The sequence below is a fragment of the Scyliorhinus canicula genome, chromosome 15 (genome assembly GCF_902713615.1).
Source record: "Scyliorhinus canicula chromosome 15, sScyCan1.1, whole genome shotgun sequence".
NCBI classification, from domain to species: Eukaryota; Metazoa; Chordata; class Chondrichthyes; order Carcharhiniformes; family Scyliorhinidae; genus Scyliorhinus; species Scyliorhinus canicula.
In genome coordinates, this window is record NC_052160.1 from 97,535,919 (window position 1) to 97,558,644 (window position 22,726).

A 22,726-nucleotide genomic window follows, 5' to 3' on the forward strand; every position below is an offset into this window, starting at 1 on the left:
ACTAGGTTTCTGTAATGGCAACGACATCATAGCTCCAAGTACTAATCCAAGCTCTAAGTTCTTCTGCCTTACCTGTAATATTTCTTGCATTAAAACATATGCACTTCAGGCCACCAGACCCACTGTTTTCAGCAACGTCTCCCTGTCTGCTCTTCCTCATAGCCATACTGGCCCTATTCCCTAATTCTCCCTCAATGCTTTCACCTTCTGACCTATTACTCCGGTACCCACCCCCTTGCCATACTAGTTTAAACCCTCCTGTGTGACACTAGCAAACCTCGCGGCCAGAATGTTTATGCCTCTCCAGTTTAGATGCAACCCGTCCTTCTTATACAGGTCACACCTGCCCCGGAAGAGCTCCCAGTGGTCCAGATAACGGAAACCCTCCCTCCTACAGCAGCTATTTAGCCACGTGTTCAGCTGCTCTATCTTCCTATTTCTAGCCTCACTGGCACGTGGCACAGGGAGTAATCCCGAGATTACAACCCCAGAGGTCCTGTCTTTTAACTTTCTGCCTAACGGGACTTCCGGTGGCGGCAATGAGCAGTTAAGCCGCACATTCGGCGGCTCCCGCGGAGAACGGACTTTGGGGTTCTTTTCAGGGCCCCCAACGGAGCTGTAGCGGCAAATCCCAACGGGGGAAGAGGACAGGAGTCGACCCCAATGGTCCCATGGTCCGGACCAGGAGTGGGGCAGAGAAAAAAACCAAAGAAAGCACCTCTGAAAAAACGGGGGCAGGAAGATAAAATGGCGGCCGGAGGAGGCCTCGAGGAGCTGAGGAAGTGGGTCCAGGAGCAGCAGGCGACTCTGCTGCGCTGCTTCCAGGAGCTGAAGTTGGAGCTGCTGGAGTCCCTGAAGGTAACTAACAGGAAGCTGATGGAGACCCAGACAGCCCAGGGGGCTGCGATCCGGGAGCTGCAGCAGCAGGCCTCCGAAAGGGAGGACGAGGACGTGGCCGTGGCGGGGAAGGTGGAGATGCACGAGGCGCTCCATAAAAGATGGCAGGAGCAGTTCGAGGAGCTGGATAACCGGTCGAGGAGGAAGAATTTGTGGACCCTGGGCCTCACGGAGGGGCTGGAGGGGTCGGACCTAGCGGCCTATGTGGTGATTATGTTAAACTCGCTGATGGGGGCTGGGTCCTTCCAGGGGCCCCTGGAGTTGGAGGGATCCCACAGAATTCTGGCTAGGAGGCCCAAGCCGAACGAGACGCCGCGGGCGGTGTTGGTGAGGTTTCATCGGTTCGTGGATCGTGAGTGTATGCTCCGGTGGGCCAAGAAGGAGCGGAGCAGCAAGTGGGAGAACACGGAGGTGCGGATCATCCAGGACTGGAGTGCGGAGGTGGCGAGGCGGAGGGCCGGATTTAACCGGACGAAGGCAGTGCTCCACAGACGGAGTGTGAAGTTCGGCATGTTGCAGCCGGCGCGTCTGTGGGTCACTTATAAGGATCGGCACCATTATTTTGAGTCCCCGGAGGAGGCGTGGGCCTTTGTGCAAGCCGAGAAATTGGACTCAAACTGAGGGTCTAGGATGGGGGATGTTGTATAATACTGTATTTGCATTTGCTTTGTTTAGTGTAAGAAGTGGGTTGGCCTTAGGGTGGGTGGGGTGATGTCGTACTGTTTTTTCTTTATGGGTTTTTAAGCAGGGGTCGGGTGGACGGGTTCGGGCAGAGGGGTAAACGGGGAGTTCGGGGAGCTGGTGGGGGGGACTGACAATGGGAGTGGCCCTGGAGGAGGCGGGGCCCGGCAGGGCGAAAGCGCGGGCTTTCTGCGGGTCTCCCGCGCTGTGAGATGGTGGGGGCGGGGCCGGGACTGAGAAGCGCAGGTCGTTGCTGGCTGTTTTCTTTTCCCGCTCAAGAGCGGGGGGAGGGTGGACCTGTTGACGGGCACAATGGAGGAGGGGCAGTCCCACGTGGGGAGGAGCTGAAGGTAGGGCGGGAGTCGCCGGGGTCAGCAGAAGTTAGCTGGCTCACGGGAGTGCTGTGGAGGGAGGGGCGCGGCTAGGAGGGGTCCTAGCCTGGGGGGGGGGGGGGGGGGGGGGGAGAGTACCGGGTTGCTGCTGAAACGGTCAGGAAGGAGCTGGAAGACGCAGGGGGGGATGGAGGGGGGGAGTTGCCGCCGTGGGAAACTGGCAGAGCGGGGGACGCTGGCCGGGGGTAGGCAAGGGATGGGGTATGGCTAATCGGCAGGGGAGGGGGGCAGGGAGCCCTCCGATCCGGCTGATAACCTGGAATGTGAGGGGGCTGAATGTGCCGGTCAAACGGGCCCGGGTATTTGCGCACCTGAAGGGACTGAAGGCGGATGTGGCCATGCTCCAGGAGACACACCTGAGAGTGGTGGACCAGGTTCGGCTGAGGAAGGGATGGGATGGGTGGGCCAAGTATGCCACTCAGGGCTGGATGAGAAGAGGAAGGGGGTGGCGATCCTGGTGGGGAAGAAGGTGTCGTTTGAGGCGTTAAATACAGTGGCGGGAGATATGTGATGGTGAGTGGCAAGCTGCAGGGGGAGCGGGTGGTGTTGGTGAATGTTTATGCCCCAAATTGGGACGATGCGGGGTTTATGCGGCGTATGTTGGGCCGCATTCCAGACCTGGAGGTGGGGGGCCTGATCATGGGGGGGGACTTCAACACAGTACTAGATCCCCCATTGGATCGATCCAAGTCCCGGACGGGTAGGAGGCCGGCGGCGGCTAAGGTGCTTCATGGACCAGATTGGGGGGGGTGGATCCCTGGAGGTTTGCGAGGCCAAGGGCCAGGGAATACTCGTTTTTCTCCCACGTACATAAGGCCTACTCGAGGATTGATTTTTTTGTCCTGAGCAGGGGGTTGGTGTCGAGGGTGTAGGATGTGGAATACTCCGCCATTGCCATTTCAGATCATGCCCCGCACTGGATGGACCTCAGGCTGGGGGAAGAGAGGGACCAACGTCCGCTCTGGCGCATGGAGGTGGGGCTGCTGGCAGATGAGGAGGTGGCCGAGAGGGTTCGGGGGTGTATCGAGAGGTACCTTGAGGCCAATGATAACGGGGAGGTTCGAGTGGGGACGGTCTGGGAGGCATTGAAGGCGGTGATGAGGGGGGAATTGATCTCCATCCGAACCCATAGGGAGAGGGGGGAGTAGAGGGAGAGGGAGAGACTGATAGGGGAGATGGTGCAGGTGGATAGGAGATATGCGGAGGCCCCAGAGGAGGGATTGCTGGGGGAGAGGCGTAGCCTTCAGGCCAGATTTGACCTATTGACTACCAGAAAGGCGGAAGCTCAGTGGAGGAAAGCACAGGGGGCAGTGTATGAATACGGGGAGAAGACGAGCAGGATGCTGGCACACCAGCTCCGAAAGCGGGACGCGGCCAGGGAGATTGGGGGAGTGACGGATAAGGCTGGGAAGGTGGTGTGGAGGGGAGTAGATGTTAATGGGGTCTTCAGAGACTTCTATGGGGAACTGTACCGGTCGGAGCCCCCGGTGGAGGGGGGTGGAATGGGGCGCTTCTTGGACAAGCTGCGATTACCGAGGGTGGAGGAGGAGCAAGTGGAGGGACTGGGGGCGCCGATCGAGCTTGAGGAGGTGGTCAAAGGGATAGGGAGCATGCAGTCGGGGAAGGCGCCGTGGTCGGACGGGTTTCCAGCGGAATTTTATAAAAGGTATTTGGACCTGTTGGGCCCCCTGTTGGTCCGGACCTTTAACGAGGCAAGGGGGGGGGGGGGGGGGGGGGGGCTTTGCCCCCAACTATGTCACGGGCGCTGATTTCCTTGATCCTGAAGCGGGACAAGGACCCTCTGCAGTGCGGGTCATATAGGCCGATTTCACTGCTAAACGCCGACGCTAAGCTGCTGGCAAAGATCCTGGCCACTAGAATAGAGGATTGCGTGCCCGGGGTCATTCATGAGGACGGGGTTTGTGAAGGGAAGGCAGCTGAATACATCGTACGAAGGCTCCTCAACGTTATTATGATGTCGGCTGTCGAAGGGGAGGCCGAGATAGTGGTGTCATTAGATGCGGAGAAGACCTTCGATAGGGTTGAGTAAGAGTATTTGTGGGAGGTGTTGGAGAGGTTTGGGTTTGGGGAGGGGTTTATCCGGTGGGTGAGGCTGCTCTACGAGGCCCCGATGGCGAGTGTAGCCACAAATAGGAGGAGGTCGGAGTACTTTCGGCTGTACCGGGGGACGAGACAGGGGTGCCCTCTGTCCCCCTTGCTCTTCGCGTTGGCAATTGAGACCCTGGCCATGGCATTGAGGGAGTCAGGGAACTGGAGGGGCCTGGTGCGGGGTGGGGAGGAGCATCGAGTGTCGCTGTACGCGGACGACCTGTTGCTATATGTGGCGGACCCGGTGGGGGGGATGCCGGAGGTGATGAGGATTCTTAGTGAATTCGGGGGTTTCTCGGGGTATAAGTTGAACTTGGGCAAGAGTGAGGTGTTTGTGGTACATCCAGGGGATCAAGAGGAGGGGATTGGTAGGCTCCCACTGAAGCAGGCAGGGAAGAGCTTCAGGTATCTAGGGGTCCAGGTGGCTGGGAGCTGGGGGGGCCCTGCACAAGCTCAACCTCACAAGGTTGGTGGAGCAGATGGAGGAGGAGTTTAAGAGGTGGGATATGTTACCGCTGTCACTGGCGGGGAGGGTGCAGTCCGTTAAGATGACGGTGCTCCCGATGTTTTTGTTCCTGTTCCAGTGCCTTCCCATCCTTATCCCGAAGGCCTTTTTTAGGAGGGTCAACAGGAGTATCACGGGATTTGTGTGGGCGCATGGGATTCCGAGGGTGAGAAGAGTGTTCCTGGAACGAGGCAGGGATGGGGGGGCTGGCGTTCCCAACCTCTGTGGGTACTATTGGGCTGCCAACGCAGCGATGGTGCGTAAGTGGGTAATGGACGAGGAGGGGGCAGCATGGAAGAGGATAGAGGCGGCGTCTTGTGTGGGCACGAGCTTGGAGGCGCTAGTAACGGCGCCGTTGCCGCTCCCTCCAACGAGGTATACCACGAGCCCAGTGGTGGCGGCTACCCTCAAAATTTGGGGGCAAAGGAGACGGCACAAGGGAGAAATGGGGGGCTCGATGGAGGTCCCGATACGGGGGAACCATCGGTTTGTCCCAGGGAGCATTGATGGCGGATTTCTGGGCTGGCACAGGGCAGGGGTTAGGAGGTTGAGGGACCTGTTTGTGGAGGGGAGGTTCGCGAGCTTGGGGGAGTTAGAGGGGAAGTTTGGGCTCCCCCCGGGGAACATGTTTAGGTACATGCAGGTTAGGGCGTTTGACAGGCGGCAGATGGAGGGGTTCCCCTTGTTGCCCCCACGTGGGGTACGGGACAGGGTGCTCTCGGGGCTGTGGGTTGGAGGAGGGAGTATTTCAGACATATACCGGGTAATGCAGGAGGTAGACGAGGCCTCGGTGGAGGAACCGAAGGGTAAATGGGAAGAGGAGCTGGGTGAGGAGATTGAGGAGGGGACGTGGGCGGATGCCCTGGAGAGCGTGAATTCCTCCTCTTCCTGTGCGAGGCTTAGCCTCATACAGTTCAAGGTGCTGCATAGGGCCCACATGACTGGGTCGAGGATGAGTAGGTTTTTCGGGGGCGAGGACAGGTGTGCTAGGTGCTCGGGGAGCCCAGCGAACCACGCCCATATGTTTTGGGCGTGCCCAGCGTTGGGGGTTTTGGAAGGGGGTAGCAAGGACGGTGTCGAGGGTGGTGGAGGGTTGACCCTCCCTGCTGAACATCAGAGCCAGCCATGGTGCCACGGCTCTGGCTACTGCTGTTTTCCCCTGATAGGCTATCGCCCCCCCCCCCCCCCCCCCCCCCCCCCCCCCCCCCCCCCCCCCCCCCCCCCCCCCCCGACAGTATCAAAAGGGGTATACCTGCTTGAGAGGGGGACAACCACAGGGGATTCCTGCACTGACTGCCTGCCCCTTCTGGTGGTCACCCATCTTTCTGCCTGCACCTTGCCTGCCTGTGACCACATTTATATAACTGCTATCTATGACACTTTCTGCCACCTGCATGTTCCTAAGTGCATCCAACTGCTGCTCCAATTGAACCATGCGGTCTGTGAGGAGCTCCAGTTGGGTGCACTTTCTGTAGATGAAGCCAACCGGGACGCTGGAAGCCTCCCGGACCTGCCACATCTCACAGTCAAAGTACTGCAGTGCTCTAATTGACATTGCATTAATTAATTAGTAAATTAAATTTTTTAAAATGTTTTAAGTTACTGTTAACTCTGTTTCCTAGCACCAGATTTCTATTATAAATGTGAAAGCTAAATACAGTACTCTCCGATCTCTGGCTTAGATACCCCTCTAATTATAATTAAGTAATTATGTTTAATTAGTTTAACAATGCTTAATTTTTAAATTTAGTGTAGATTCCCAACCAGCCAATCAGGTTACAGCTTTACTGTGATGTCACTTCAGTTCCCTCCCCACACACACACAATTTGAAACGGTAATAAAAATAAAAATCACTTACCTTCCCAGGATGCTCTCTGGTTCTCTCCCTACAGATTAACAGTTACAGGCCAGAAGAAAGAGAACAAAACAGGAGGGAAAAAGCACCTTCTTCCACTTTGCACCGAATTACCTCACTGAACCAAATTACCGAGTTCCAATTCCCACTCTGGATGTGTCTCCTTGACCTGCGCAAAGCTTACTGAGTGCGCTTTCTGTCTGTCTTTTATACAGACCTCCGCTAACCAGGGTGATCTCTTTCTTTAAACACTGTAAAAACTGCAAAATTTTCAATAAAAATATATTTTTTAAAAGAATTCTCAACAAAGATGTATTCTATTGAGAAAGATACGCTACAAGATGAATTATCTGTGGCTGACAAGGAAGTTAAAGATGGTGTCAATTATGGAATCACAGAATGGTTACAGTGCAGGAAAACATTCAGCCCATTGTGTCCATCCTGATGCAGTACACGAGCAACACAGATGGTCCTGTTCCCCTGCTTTTGACCCCATAGCTCAGCAAATTGAAAAAGGCATACAATATTGTGAAGATTGGTGGTAGGCCAGAAGACTTGGAAAAAGTGAAAAAGCAGAAAAGGATGACTCAAAACTATAAAAGAAAATCAATTTCAATCTAGGTTTAATTTCATCAAGCTTTATTCATTTAAAAATCAATTTCCATTGCAATCAAATTGAGGCAAGTTTTACAATCAATCATTCCAAGTAATATATAAAATACAAAAAACGGTGGAAAGAACAATAGAACAATATACTGATCATCAGGGCTTTTTACAAGTCAAAGTTTAACTCATTAGAGTTTGTTCATTGTGCAGGTGGGATATGGCATTGGACTATTCTTAAATCTTGTCATTTTAGGTCTTAATTAATTTAGTTGTTTTGAATTTCATAGCTGGTAGATCTGTGAGTTCTGTCGTCAAGTAACAAGCAGTGAAGTGCGGAGATTGGCAGTCACCTTGCATAGATATGATCGAGTTGATTGCATATGCTCGCCAGTGTCTCCAGACTGCAATAATGTAAGACTATGTAACTAGAGTCCAGAGTTACTTTGCAGGATCTTTTCTAACACTTTCAAGCATTTCCCTTTGCATTTTTGCTTTGTGATTTCACTCAGGTATCCCATATTGCAATAAGGGTCAAAAACAAAAATGTAAAATTGAGATTATCGTTTGAGGGCACAGCCTTTCATCTTCCAATGCATGTGCAGAGATGGTCGTTAGCTCATTTAACAATAAAAGTGACATTTACATCTCATTTCAGATTTGCCTTGATAAATATACCCAATAGTTTGACGGTGTTCTGATGTGACTGAGAGTAAACGAGCAAGAACTATAAAAGCTGATATTAAGAGCTTCTGCAAGTATGTTAGAAGGAAGAGAGTAGCTGAATATGTTTTCCTTAGAGGATGAGACTGGGGATTATTAATGGGAAACAAGAAAATAGCTGAACGTTTGTACAAAAAATTAGAATACACTGAAAACATCCCAGAAGGTACAAAATCAGGGGCAAAAGGGAGGCATGAACTTGAAACAACTGAAACAACTACAGGCAAACTAATGGAACTAAAATTGGATAAGTTACCTGCACATAATCCATTTTGGTAGGAATAACAGCAAACGGGATTATTATTTAAACGATAAAATATTAAAGCATGCCGCTGTTCAGAGAGACTTGGGTGTGCTAGTGCACGAGTCACAGAAGGTTGGTTTACAAGTGCAACAGGTGATTAAGAAGGCAAATGGAATTTTGTCTAAGACTAGGGAGGTTATGTTGCAATTGTATAAGGTGTTAGTGCGGCCACACCTGGAGTAGTGTGTTCAGTTTTGGTCTCCTTACTTGAGAAAGGACGTACTGGCGCTGGAGGGTGTGCAGAGGAGATTCACTAGGTTAATCCCAGAGCTGAAGGGGTTGGATTATGAGGAGAGGTTGAGTAGACTGGGACTGTACTCGTTGGAATTTAGAAGGATGAGGGGGGATCTTATAGAAACATTTAAAATTATGAAGGGAATAGATAGGATAGATGCGGGCAGGTTGTTTCCACTGGCGGGTGACAGCAGAACTAGGGGACATAGCCTCAAAATAAGGGGAAGTAGATTTAGAACTGAGTTTAGGAGGCACTTCTTCACCCAAAGGGTTGTGAATCTATGGAATTCCTTGCCCAGTGAAGCAGTTGAGGCTCCTTCATTACATGTTTTTAAGGTAAAGATAGATAGTTTTTTGAAGAATAAAGGGATTAAGGGTTATGGTGTTCGGGCCGGAAAGTGGAGCCGAGTCCACAAAAGATCAGCCATGATCTAATTGAATGGCGGAGCAGGCTCGAGGGGCCAGATGGCCTACTCCTGCTCCTAGTTCTTATGTTCTTATAATGACCTGTGTCCTCGAATCTTAAAGGAGGTCATTGCAGAGATCGTGGATACGTTGGTTATAATGTCTCAATTTTTCAGGTTCTGGAATGGTTCCAGTGAACTGGAAAATCGCAAATGTAACACTTTTATTCGGAAAAAATAGGAAACCGAAAGCGAACCAAAGGCAAGTTAGCCCAATATCAGTCATTAGAAAAATGCTGGAATCTATTATTCATGAGGGTTCACAAGGTTGATTCCTGGGATGAAGGGGTTGTATAATGAGGAAGTCAGGCCTATACTTATTGGAGTTTAGAAGAATGAGAGGTGATCTTACTGAAACATAACATTTTGAGTGCACTGGATTGGGGGGATCTAGAACTAAGAAACATGGTTTCAGAATAAGGAGTCACCTTATTCTTAATGAAATGAAACTTTCCAATGCTGTGTTTGGGATCTGTCCACGCAGCTTTGTGCTTCTCACTGCCTCCCGCTTTGGCTGAAAGGGTGGAGTTTTGCCCCATTTATCACAGACATCCAGAGCTCTATGTATATGTAAAATTAACATTCTGTTGCACAGGATAGAGCGGCACGGTGGTTAGCAGTACTGCCTCACAGATTCAGGGACCCAGCTTTAATTCCAGTCTTTTTTTTTTCTTTTTATAAATTTAGAGTACCCAATTATTTTTTCCAATTAAGGGGCAGTTTAGCGAAACCCACGCAGACACGGGGAGAATGTGCAAACTCCACACGGACAGTGACCCAGGGCCGGGATTCGAACCCAGGTCCTCAGCGCCGTAGGCAGCAATGCTAACCACTATGCCACCGTGCTGCCCCTTCAATTCCAGTCTTGAGTGACTGTGTGGAGTTTACACTTTCACCCCGTGTGCGCGTGGGTTTCCTTCGGGTGCTCTGGTTTCCTCCCAGTCCAAAGATGTGCCGGTTAGGTAGATTGGTCATGCTAAATTTCCCATTACTGTGCAAGGATGTATAGGTGAGGTGGGGTAAGGGGTTACAGGGATAGGGCAAGGAGTGGGCCCAGGTTGGATGCTCTTTCAGAGGGTTGGTGAAGACACAATGGGCCAAATCGCCTCCTTCTGCACTGTAAGAATTCTATGAATTCTACACATATCAGAGTTCCAGCAGAAGCATAGATCATAGAATCCCTTCAATGCAGAAAGAGGCCATCGAATCTGCATTGACCCCTTGACAGACCATCTTACCTAGGCCCTATTCTCCACCCTGTAACCTCATCCTGAGGGGCAATTTAGCATGTTCAATCCACCTAACTTGCATACCTTTGGACTTTGGGAGGAAACCGGAGCACCCGGAGGAAACCCATGCAAGACAAGGCAAGAAAGTGCATACTCCACACAGACAGTAACCTAAGCCGGGAATCGAACCTGGGTATCTGGCGCTGTGATGCAGCAGTGCTAACCAGTGTGCCGCCCAATAATTGAAACTAAAGACTTCAGCCAAGTCACATAGATAAACAAACGTGAATTCATTACATATTAATCCAACACTTGATACTGATGTTCAGCAGATTTCTTAATTCTCCATCAGTTTCCAGTTAGATTTTACAGGTACTAATTTCTCTCCTGTGGCATAGGCTCAATTTCTCTCTTACTCTTTATTTTACATCGGAAAGATACTTAAGATAACCCTCCTTCCTCTGATATCCTCGCTCCACCCCACCCCTGTATGTTTCCTCTCACACACATTTCTGATGCACTCAATTTCTACTGCTTATCCTTAAGACAGAGGAGGGGGAATTTCTCCTGAGGGTGGTGACTCTTTGGAATTCTTTACCCTAGAAAGCAGTGGTGGCTGAGACATTGAATATATTCATGGCTGAGACAGATTCTTGAACTAGAAGGCAGTCAAGTGTTATGGGAAGGCAGGAAATTTGAGTGGAGGCAAAGCTCAGATGGTGCCATGATTGTATTGAATGGTGGAGCAGGCTTGAGAGGTCGAACAGCCTACTCCTGTTCCTATTTGTTACGTTTACTCATCTCAATTATTCATATCTTCAGTAAACCTGCTGCACAGCAACATTAAGGAAAAAGGATAAGAAAATATTTCTAGGCATAAATGTTTTATTATTTGAAGTGTAGGGTTAGTCGTACCAAAGTCAATTTTGAAAGTAAAGTTTATATTTAAAGTAATCAGACCACTTTAGCGTAGAGGTGGGCATTATGGAGCATTTAAAATATAATTCCTGTTTCAAATAGTGATGCTGAGATAAACTGACCAGCCTTTCCTTATCTTTGTTTCTTGTAAACAAAGCATTATGAGCTTTTACTTTCATATTTATAATTTTGCCTATTTTCATTATTTTAATCATTTATAACCACCCATTCAATCATGCCCTAGATAATAAGTATTATTCTCGTATCCTTATCTGCTAGATTTTTAATAATCACACTATTGCAGATAATTTTGCACCAAGAACTTTATAAAAAAGGTACATAGTATATTATATACAGTGCCTTTACAAGTTTAAATTTTATTCAATGAAATACTATACACATGACTTGTAGGTTCAACAAATAACCAGCTTGTTAAAGTTACTTTCCATATTTAGAAAACACTGAGAACTCAGTTGATCCCCAAAATACATTATAGTATTTGCTGCAACAACTGACCTGACTTGTCCAGATTGTATTTACAATCATACATCCAGTTTTTAGTTTTTATTTCCAAATTTTAACCCATCCACATATTGAATGAGAAATGAAGCAGTCTGTTAATTGTATGAATATCTCTTCCCCCGGGCTCTTTCTGTAACATAGGGTTGTACGAATGCCCTCTGCCCCAGTGGGGCAGAACATTGGGAACTTGACATAAAATCTCCAGAATAAGTGTCTGAGGTAAGGGGATGCAAGATAAAAAGCGTGGATATTATTTAATATACAAAAGGCAAGTTTCCCTGAATATTAATGTACTCCAGAAACCTGTACTCTCCCAGAAATTTGTTCTGGTCCCTTTTCAATTTGTACCAATATCCTTGCCAAAATAAACACAGAAAACCTGTTTCAAGTCCCCGTTTCCCAATCTAGAAGAAAAGATGGTATGGGCCCCACAACAAATTAAAATATGCAATGTACACCCCTGTAATTCGGTTTAGATTTGAGCATTCACTGATGCTGTTCTTCTCAATTAAATGAAACTTTCTTGTACTTTGTGTTTGGGATCTGTCCACGCAGTTTAAGTCTTCTCACTGCCTCCCGCATGTGCTTTGGCTGCAAGGGTGGAGTTTCTCCCCATTTATCGCAGACATCCAGAGCTTTATGTATGTTTTGTTTTAAAAAGAAAGAAAAAGTCAGTACAATTTCATTTTAAAAAGAAAACAAACATTCTGCTGCGTAGCCTTTCCAGCATCCCAGCAGGAGCACAGATGCTTGAAGCTAAACACTTCACCTGTCAAGTAGCATCGATAATACATAAACATTAATTCATTACTTATTCATCCAACATTGACTAAACCAGAAACCACAACCCCTAACTGATGTACATCGGATTTCATAATTCTCCATCACTGTTTCCAATTACATTTTAAAGGTACTAATTTATCTCCTGTGGCACGAGCTAAGCAAATGCTCAGTTTCTCTCTCGTCCTTTGTTTTATATCTGTAAGATACTTTCTATAAATCTCCTTCCTCTGATCATTTCCTCCCTCCACCCAGACCCTTTCTCACTAACGGCACTCACATGCTCAATTTCCACTGCTTGCCCTTGTTAGAAAGCGAAGGATGTGCAATAAGGTAGAAGCCAACGTACTGGGATCATATGAACACAGCTTATCTAAGAGCTGATGCAATTTGCACCGACGTGGTGAAGGAGAAAAGAAAAAAACATCAGGCTGAGGAATGGAATTGGTGCACAAGAAGAAATAGCAGACTTGGATGCGGTTAAAGTCATTCTCTCTAAGCTACACAGGAACCTATGTATGCTGCTCACAAATCAATCCCTCTAATTGGCTATGTGTCTTCAAACAAATCGGCCACTCATTACCAACAAAAATGGAAATGTATTCCACAGCACTAAGTGGCAGAGACATGGCCTGTGGGAAATTGTGAAAACTTAAAGCAGTAAGAAAGGTTTTTGAAAATAAAATGCTCAGTAATGTTGTAATGGATGTCTTCATACATACTGTAGTGCAGGGGCTCCTTCGACCTATGTTGCCATAATTCCCAGGGGCATATGCACATCCACATCCAAGAGGCAGATTTGTGTGCGGATAGTGTTGAGAAAGGCACTTCAAATCTCATTTTAATATTCAGTCAGTGACTTTTTTGTTTAATAAAGTTTATCAGGGCATGGTTTGAAGAGTGTCCCAGATGGGGTCTGTCCCAGTTCGTTGTTGGCACAGGGGTGTATCACTATGTTGCCAGGAATCAGTAACTGAAGGTTCGCTGAGTATTTTCCCTTCTGGGCCCAGAAAAAGAAAATCCTAGGAATTGAACAAGTACATCCATCTTCTGCTTACTACCCACCCCAGCAGTTAGTACTTTACAGTAAAGGGATGGAAATTTGAGCTGTCATTGAATTCAATTAAGTTGAAAGTAGTCCCACATTTTTCATTCTTGCACTGCTCATTATTTAAGTCGTCATTAGGTCTACAAAAACTACAAGAAATAAATTTACAGAAGCAAACTAGCTTCAACAGTGAAACTCACAAATAGGTTTCATTTTTCTTTCACTGAAAAATCTGAATGTTCAGAAGAAGCACTTCCTGAACATTCAGTTAACTGGTACAGATACCGATCACATTTTTCTGACAGACTACACTCCAGCCTTGAAGCAAAAAGTTAGAAGCCATTATTACGGATGTTATTGCGGGGCACTTGGAAAAATTCAAGGCAATCAGGCAGTCAACATAGTTCTGTGGAAGTGAAATCATGTTTTACCAATTTATTGGAGTTATCTGAAGGAGTCACATGTGCTTGGATAAAGGGAATCGGCGGCAAGATTTCCAGAAGGTATTTGATAAGGTGTCACATTAAAGGTTATTGCAGAAAATAAAAGCTCATGGTGTAGGGGCATATTGGCAAGTATAGAAGACTGACTAGCTAACAGCAAGCAGGGGGTTGGCATAAATTGGTCTTTTTCTGGTTGACAGGACCTGATGAGTGATGTGCCACAGGGATCAGTGCTGGGGCCTCAACTTTTTATATAAATGACTTGAATGAAGGGACCAATGGTATGGTTGCGAAATTTGCCGTCGACACAAACATAAATAGGAAAGTAAATTGTGAAGACCACGGAAGGAGGCTACAAAGTGACAAAAACCATACAGAAACTAATTGTCATCTCTTGTGGAGATAACGGGAACTGATTATCATCTCAACAGGAATGATATCCTGTGAGAAATGTCCCGGACCAGTGTGTGGATTTTTGCCTTCCAGGAACATACAAAGACTGGGATAAAAGTTAGCTGCAAAATCTGGCCTGAGTCAACCCATACTGTATATGTGTTAACATGTCACACAAGAGGAAAGGCAGCAGCTGGTACCTGCAAAAGTTTTTTTGGTCTCTATCTGATTTCTGGAGCGAAAAGAGGAAACTGGAAAGTTTCTCCGCCAAACTGCAGGATCCTGGAATCTCAAAACTGACTATTCACCTGCTCAAGTCAATGCTACTGGAATCATGAATTGCAATGGCGACAATGTTCCACCATCTACTCCTCACAAGTCGAAGATTGATTCATATGTTTTATTTTACTTAATTTTGGACTCAATTTTCATTTCTAGTCTGTGTGAATGTATATGCATGTGCTTCAACATTTTTCTCATGTTTAGGAGCTAATAAATTCACTCTTTCTTTAACTTAAGAAAGCCTGGTTAAAAAGATAAATATTACAACTGGGAAAATATATTTGCAAGAGGAGGGATCCTTTTAACATTAATTTTATTCTGACCGACTAATAGGGTTGAATGAAGAAAGGGAGCCAGTTCATTCCTCGTCACCCGGGGTATAACAAATTGGGGTATCCCATCTGGAATTTAACAAATTGGGAAACCTCGCCTGGGGACAGGGCATAACAAAAGGTAAATGCAAAAATCATTTGACCTCATGAATCTCTTACCCCTATGTTCCTGACATGGACCATCAGGAATCAACTTTCTAAAGCATAATTTTGGAATTTAGTCTTCCCACCTCTTGTTTTTGATAATTAACCATTTAAAAGTTTGACTGTTTACTCACCTTCTTCCATCACTTCGCCCACAAAGACTTTGGAAATACCAGACATGGCAATCACCACATTCTGAGATACTGAGCAGCCTGTGATTGATTGGATCAGCTAGAAAAGAGAATCAGGCAAAATCACAAATACTGGGTTAGGATACATGACATATACAAAATTATAGCTAACATTTTCTTGAATTTCTTATCCTCTAAGTAAGATGATCCACTGCAAAGGACCATATGTTCTTGCCTTTTTGAATGAGTTATGTTCATTTTCAGCAAACATTAAAAATATTACTAATATTACTTCATCATGCTTTTTGAAATATCACAAGTATTCACTGTCCAATTCGTACATTCCCTTCCATCTTCATCCAATTTTTTTCCAATTAAGAGGCAATTTAGCGTGACCAATCCACCTACCCTGTACATCTTTGGGTTGTGGGGTGAGACCCAAGCAGACATGGGGAGAATGTGAAAACTCCACACAGAACAATGATCCGGGCCAGGATCAAAGCCGGGTCCTCGGCACTGTGAGGCAGCAGTAATAACCACTGCACTGCTTCATTTTCATACTACAATACAAAATCCAATTCATAATGGGTGAGCTCTTGTATCTCAATTAAGGACAACACTTTATACATAGTAAATTGTATTGTGAATTAAGCTGTAGCATTGTACCTTGTAGATCAATAATGAATCAAAAATATCTTTTGATTCCAGCAAAAATGCTAAACGTCCAAAATTTGATTTATACAATTGTTGATAACACAAATAGCAAAGTTTTTTTTGAAATTAAGGCAAACTAGTCCAGGCCATTTTGTTTTAAACCACTTCAAAAGGAGCCACAATTAAGTTTCCAGTTGCCTGTAAACTGGACTTAATATTTTGTATAATGAAAAAGGACTTGTCTGATGAGAATATATAGGAACAATATATAAGAGCATCTTTGTCACCATGTGTCAATTCTCATTCACGTTATTCCAACCAGACACAAACTAGTGCATATCCTACTTCTTGATTCCTGGAAATGATTCTGCATGCAACTAAGAGGTATAAGAGAATTGACACTCTCAAATTCTCTCCTCGTGGCTTTTGACAATATATTCACACGCCAAACAGTTAACATTGGTGTGAACTCAAATCCGTTGTGCACTGATGTTTAAAGACTAGATTGAGATTATCCAAAATTCATTGTTTGAACAATAGTTGAACACATCTGGGTAAGAAGAGAATCCATACCCCAAATAAAAGGGCATCATGCTTTCCCACCGGATTAGCCAGTCTAGAACTTGCTAATTAATTTTGCTTTACATTACTGCACCTTCCCTTGGCCAACAGTAAATCGGAAAAAATGCACATCCTCCAACTGGACAGCAGGAACAATCCTTATAATAATCTTTATTAGTGTCACAAGTAGGCTTACATTAACACTGCAATGAAGTTACTGTAAAAATCCCCAAGTCACCACACTCTGGCGTCTGTTCGGGTCATTGAGGGAGAATTCATCTAACAAGCATGTCTTTCGGGACTTTGTGGGAGGAAACCGGAGCACCTGGATAAATCCACACAGGCAGGGGAAAAAAGTGCAGACTCCACACAGTGACCCAAGCCAGGAATTGAACCCAGGTCCCTGGCGCTGTGAAGCAACAGTGCTAACCAGTGTGCTACCGCAAGATCATTAACAATACCTTTCAAATTAATTGAGTGAAGAAAGAAAATAACTTTGAGATTTTTGCAATGTTCACTACTGATATACAAATACAGGGTTTCAGATGGATTTGTTTTAAAATTAAATAGCTAGCTACAATTGAAAAAAATGCAAAGACTAACAACTTTAGCTTGTTTATTGGTATTTCCAATTTAAATAAAAATTGAATTAAGAGTTAAATCATCAGCTTAATCTGAATGGATTTTTAAAAATTAAAACATTTGGTAAAGCACAGCACCACTGTAAAAATGGTGAAGAGTAACCAACCCTTTTAATAGCAGCTTTGGGAAAAGCAGAGCGACGATACATCTCATAACGGTTCAACTGCTCCTCCGAAAAGGATGAAACCAGGATCCTGGAGAAATAAATTGATTTCTTTAAATATACGTCACCTTCAATGAACTACGAGTTGTCTTTACGATAACAGAATCGCTAGAGTTTTATTAAGAGGACACGCAATCTCTCACCCTCATTTGAAGCTTATTTAGGAAATTGAAAGATTTGAAGTCACAGCCAAAATGTTAAATCTTCTGAAGCAATATTTAACTACACCAAATAATGCTTCATCGTAAAACCATGTTGCAAGATCAAATGAAATAAACGTGAAGAGTTAAAGGGCACAGATAGTGTTACGGACCCCCATACAGCTCTGAACAGTGGATAAGAGACTGTGCAGAAAGATCGATTCGTACCAGGAGTGATCAGAAATAGGGCGTGGCTATTTTATAAACAAACTTTATTAATACAAAAGAAAACAATATTTAAACTTTTAACTTCAACCCTAACAATAGCAGATTACATGTAGTTTCTTAACCTTAGCACTGGTTCCCATAATGCACTAGTTCCCATTCAACAGCACTTTACAGAACATGTAGCTCTCATGCCACATCACTGGCAGAAAATGGTAATGCTTGCATTTACGAAGCTATTTTTCTTCTGTTACAGAAATTAGTTCTGAACCATTTTCCAAAGGCTGCCTCGGTGACAACTTTCATGACCTCTCTCGGTCGATTTCCAAAGCCATCTCTTCTTTATCTTTCATGAACTCTCTCGGTCGATTTCCAAAGCCATCTCTTCTTTATCTTTCATGAACTCTCTCGGTCGATTGCCAAAGCCATCTCTTCTTTATCTTTCATGAACTCTCTCGGTCGATTGCCAAAGCCATCTCTTCTTTATCTTTCATGAACTCTCTCGATCGATTTCCAAAGCCTTCTTCCCTGTAACTTTCAGATCAGCATTCTTTCTCGCTCTCTTTCTAAGCTTCTCCCAGCCCCTCAAACAAAGGTTCCCTGGGCTTTCCAGACGTGAACCTATCATCGTTAGCTTGGCTTTTTGAAGGCCCACTCTCGTTTATACAAAATAACAGAGCCATGCTATTGATATGCGACTAACCTCCCATTGGTGGACAAGGAGGTCATCAGACTCTATGATGGGCTAATACTTGTTAGACAAGAGTGTCCCGAAGAAAGTGGGGCATCCCATGTATTCTCACTAACGAGTTGAAGTCTGATTGGGACAATGTAACTCAGCCAGGTGTAGGCATAGCCTTCTGACTCCTGCTCGCAGTATTTTACCTCAGTCAGCTTAACCCCTAAATTGCTTGCTGCATCTTCAATATCATTTCTGGACCCAAATTCCTAATATCTCCCTCGCGTAACAATAGATATAACAGAATCATAAAGATTAAAGGATACTGAAGGGGAGGAGACTTCCCTCTGTGATGAATGTAGGACTTTCTGATATACAGTATTATAGGTATTTGGTGCAATAAAGACAACCATCATACCGGTACCAAAGAAAAACCAGGCAACGTGCCTCAGTGACTACCATCCGGTGGCCGACTTCAGTAGTAATGAAGTGCTTCAAGAGGTTGGTCATGAAGCACATCACCTCCATACTCTCAGAACGCCTTGATCCACTGTAATTAGCATACTGCCGCAACCAGTCCACATCTCCCTGGCCCTACACTCACCCCGAGAGCATCTCGACAACAAGGGCTCCTACATCAGACTCCTATTTATTGACTACAGCTACACCTTCAACACCATAATCCCAGCCAAGCTCATAGCAAAGCTCCAAAACCTAGGACTTGGCTCGTCACTCTGCAACCGGATCCTCGACTTTCTAAGCCACAGACTACAATCGGTAAGAATAAACAACAACACCACCTCCACATTAGTACTCAATACCGGTGCCCCGCAAGGCTGTGTACGTAGCCCCCTACTATACTCCCTGTACACACATGATTGTGGGGCAAAATCTGGTTCCAACTCCATCTATATGTTTGCTGACGATACGACCATAGTGGGCCAGATCTCAAATAACGACGAGTCAGAATACAGGAGGTAGATTAAGAACCTAGTGGAGTGGTGTAACAACAACAATCTCTCCCTCAATGCCAGCAAAACTAAAGAGCTGGTCATTGCAAAGTACTGTACACACCCGAGTCAGCATCAACGGGGTCAAGGTGGAAATGGTTAGCAGTTTCAAATTCCTAGGGGTACACATCTCCAAAAATCTGTCCTGGTCCACCCACTTTGACGCTACTACCAATAAAGCACAACAGTGCCTATACTTCCTCAGGAAATTAAGAAAATTCAGCATGTCCACATTAACTCTGACCAACTTTTACAGATGCACCATAGAAAGCATCCTATCTGGCTGCACGACAGCCTGGTATGGCAACTGCTCGGCCCAAGACTGCAAGAAACTTCAGAGAATCGTGAACACAGCCCAGTCCATCACACAAACCTGTTTCCCATCCATTGACTCTATCTACGCCTCCCGCTGCCTGGGGAAAGCGGGCAGCATAATCAAAGACCCTTCCCACCCGGCTTACTCACTCTGCCAACATCTTCCATCGGGCAGGAGATACAAAAGTCTGAGAACATGCACGAACAGACTCAAAAACTGCTTCTTCCCCACTGTTACCAGACTCCCATGCAACTCTCTTATGGACTGACCTCATTAACACTACACCCCTGTATGCTTCACCCGATGCCGGTGTTATATAGTTACATTATGTACCTTGAGTTGCCAACCCACGGTTGCCAAGGGGCTGGGGGGGCGCGGTAGCCAAGGGGCGGGGGGGGCGCGGTTTCCAAGGGACGGGGGGCACGGTTGCCAAGGGACGGGGGGGCGCGGTTGCCAATGGGCGGGGGGCGCGATTGCCATGGGGCGGGGGGCGCGGTTGCCATGGGGCGGGGGCGCTGTTGCCAAGGGATGGGGGCGTGGTTGCCAAGGGGCGGGGGGCGTGGTTGCCAAGGGGCGGGGGGCGTGGTTGCCAAGGGGCGGGGGGCGTGGTTGCCAAGGGGCGGGGGGCGTGGTTGCCAAGGGGCGGGGGGCGTGGTTGCCAAGGGGCGGGGGGCGTGGTTGCCAAGGGGCGGGGGGCGTGGTTGCCAAGGGGCGGGGGGCGTGGTTGCCAAGGGGCGGGGGGCGTGGTTGCCAAGGGGCGGGGGGCGTGGTTGCCAAGGGGCGGGGGGCGTGGTTGCCAAGGGGCGGGGGCGTGGTTGCCAAGGGGCGGGGGGCGTGGTTGCCAAGGGGCGGGGGCGTGGTTGCCAAGGGGCGGGGGGGCGTGGTTGCCAAGGGGCGGGGGCGTGGTTGCCAAGGGGCGGGGGGCGTGGTTGCCAAGGGGCGGGGGGCGTGGTTGCCAAGGGGCGGGGGGCGTGGTTGCCAAGGGGTGGGGGGCGTGGTTGCCAAGGGGCGGGGGGCATGGTTGCCAAGGGGCGGGGGGCACGGTTGCCATGGGGCGGGGAGGGCGGTTGCCAAGGGGCGGGAGGGTGGTTGCCAAGGGGCGGGGGCGCGGTTGCCATGGGGCGGGGGGGGCGCGGTTGCCAAGGGGCGGTGGGGCGCGGTTGCCAAGGGGCGGGGGGCGCGGTTGCCAAGGGGCGGGGTTGTCAAGGGGCGGGGGGCGCGGTTGCCAAGGGGGGCGTGGTTGCCAAGGGGCAGGGGCGCGGTTGCCAAGGGGCGGGGGCGCGGTTGCCAAGGGGCGTGGTTGCCAAGGGGGGCGCAGTTGCTAAGGGGCGGGGGGCGCAGTTGCCAAGGGGCGGGGGGGGTGCAGTTGCCAAGGGGCGGGGGGGTGCAGTTGCCAAGGGGCAGGGGGGCGCGGTTGGCAAGGGGCGGGGGTGCGGTTGCCAAGGGGCGGGGGCGCGGTTGCCAAGGGGCAGGGGGCGCGGTTGCCATGGGGCAGGGGGCACGGTTGCCATGGGGCGCGGGGACGTGGTTGCCATGGGGCACGCGGGGGGCGCGGTTGCCATGGGGCGCGGTTGCCATGAGGCACGGGGGGCGCGGTTGCCATGGGGTGCGGGGGGCACGGTTGCCAAGGGGCGGGGGCGCAGTTGCCAAGGGGCGGGGGCGCAGTTGCCAAGGGGCGAGAGGGCGAGGTTGCCATGGGGGGGCGCAGTTGCCAAGGGGGGGCGCGGTTGCCAAGGGGGGGCGCGGTTGCCAAGGGGGGCGCACGGTTGCCAAGGGGGGGCACGGTTGCCAAGGGGGGGCACGGTTGCCAAGGGGGGGCACGGTTGCCATGGGGGGGCGCGGTTGCCAAGGGGGGGCACGGTTGCCAAGGGGGGGCGCGGTTGCCAAGTGGGGGGCGCGGTTGCCATGGGGGGGCGCGGTTGCCAAGGGGGGCACGGTTGCCAAGGGGGGGCACGGTTGCCAAGGGGGTGGGCGCGGTTGCCATGGGGGGCGCGGTTGCCAAGGGGGGGCGCGGTTGCCAAGGGGGGGGCGCGGTTGCCAAGGGGGGGGCGCGGTTGCCAAGGGGGGGGCACGGTTGCCAAGGGGGGGGCGCGGTTGCCAAGGGGGGGGCGCGGTTGCCAAGGGGGGGGCGCGGTTGCCAAGGGGGGGCGCGGTTGCCAAGGGGGGGCGCGGTTGCCAAGGGGGGGCGCGGTTGCCAAGGGGGGGCGCGGTTGCCAAGGGGGGGGCGCGGTTGCCAAGGGGGGGGGGCGCGGTTGCCAAGGGGGGGGGCGCAGTTGCTAAGGGGGGGGCGCGGTTGCCAAGGGGGGGGGGCGCGGTTGCCAAGGGGGGGGGCGCGGTTGCCAAGGGGGGGGGGGGCGCAGTTGCTAAGGGCCACTCACTGCATCTTCTGAATTTCGTCCTCATCCACTTTCTGCTTCTTGTCCTTTTTGTCTCTGACCGGCTCCACCCGCAGCCGCTTGGCCTGTTGGGCGGCGTCTCCTTCCTCATCATCCTCCTCCTCGGCGCCCTCTTCCCTCGGCTCCGCTGCCTTCTCCCCGTTGGGAGCTTGTTTTCCAACCTCCGCCGCCGCCTCCTCGCTGCTGGGCCCCGGCTGCTCGGCCGCAGCGTCAGAGGAGGTCAGGGCGCCAGCCGCCTCTCCGGCCTTGGGCGGCTCGGCCGCTGGTGGTGCAGCCGGTTCCGCCTCCGGCTCCGAATCCATGGCGCTGGCCTCAGGCCCAGGCAGACGGGTCGGGGGGAGATACAAACGGCGCGGAAATCGCGAATTCAAAACCCGCTGCAGCTGAGCTCCGACTGTGGCAGAATTTTCTGAGGAGAACCTCGGCCATTCAGGAAGGGCAGATCCTCGGTTTGCGTCGTCAGTCTGTCAGGTGGCTGAGAAGTGGCAAATTACATTCCCGCCACACAAGTGCCAAGCAAAGACCATCTCCTGCAAAGAGAGAATTGAACCAACCGTCCGGTGACATTCAATGGCATTGCCATCACCGAATCCCCCCCCCCCCCCAATCAACATTCTGGGGGTTACTATTGATCAGAAACTGAACTGGACTAGCCATATTAATACTGTGGCTACCAGGGCAGGTCAAAGACTAGGAATCTTACACGAACTCGCCTCCTGATCCAGCAAAGCCTGTCCGCCATCTACAAGGCACAAGTCAGGAGTGTGCTGGAATACTCTCCACTTGCCTGGATGAGTGTAGTTCCAACAACATCCAAGAAGCTCAACATGGGGTGGTGTTGTGGTTAGCACTGCTGCCTCAAGGTGCTGAGAACCCGGGTTCAATCCCGGCCCCAAGTCACTGTCCATATGGAGTTTGCATATTCTCCTTGTGTCTGCGCGTGGGTCTCA

At 49.2% G+C, this 22,726-nt stretch overlaps 1 protein-coding gene across 1 annotated transcript; it reads right to left on the reverse strand.

The window, feature by feature from the left end:
- Nucleotides 1-11,220: 11,220 nt before the first annotated feature.
- Nucleotides 11,221-22,296, reverse strand: taf11 (TAF11 RNA polymerase II, TATA box binding protein (TBP)-associated factor). The gene is made up of 4 exons (XM_038819777.1): nt 21,759-22,296; nt 16,954-17,041; nt 14,994-15,090; nt 11,221-12,072 (listed from the first exon to the last, which is right to left on the reverse strand). The coding sequence occupies exons 1-4, from the start codon at nt 22,076-22,078 to the stop codon at nt 11,942-11,944; spliced, it is 636 nt and encodes a 211-aa protein (XP_038675705.1). The 5' UTR covers nt 22,079-22,296; the 3' UTR covers nt 11,221-11,941.
- Nucleotides 22,297-22,726: the final 430 nt, after the last annotated feature.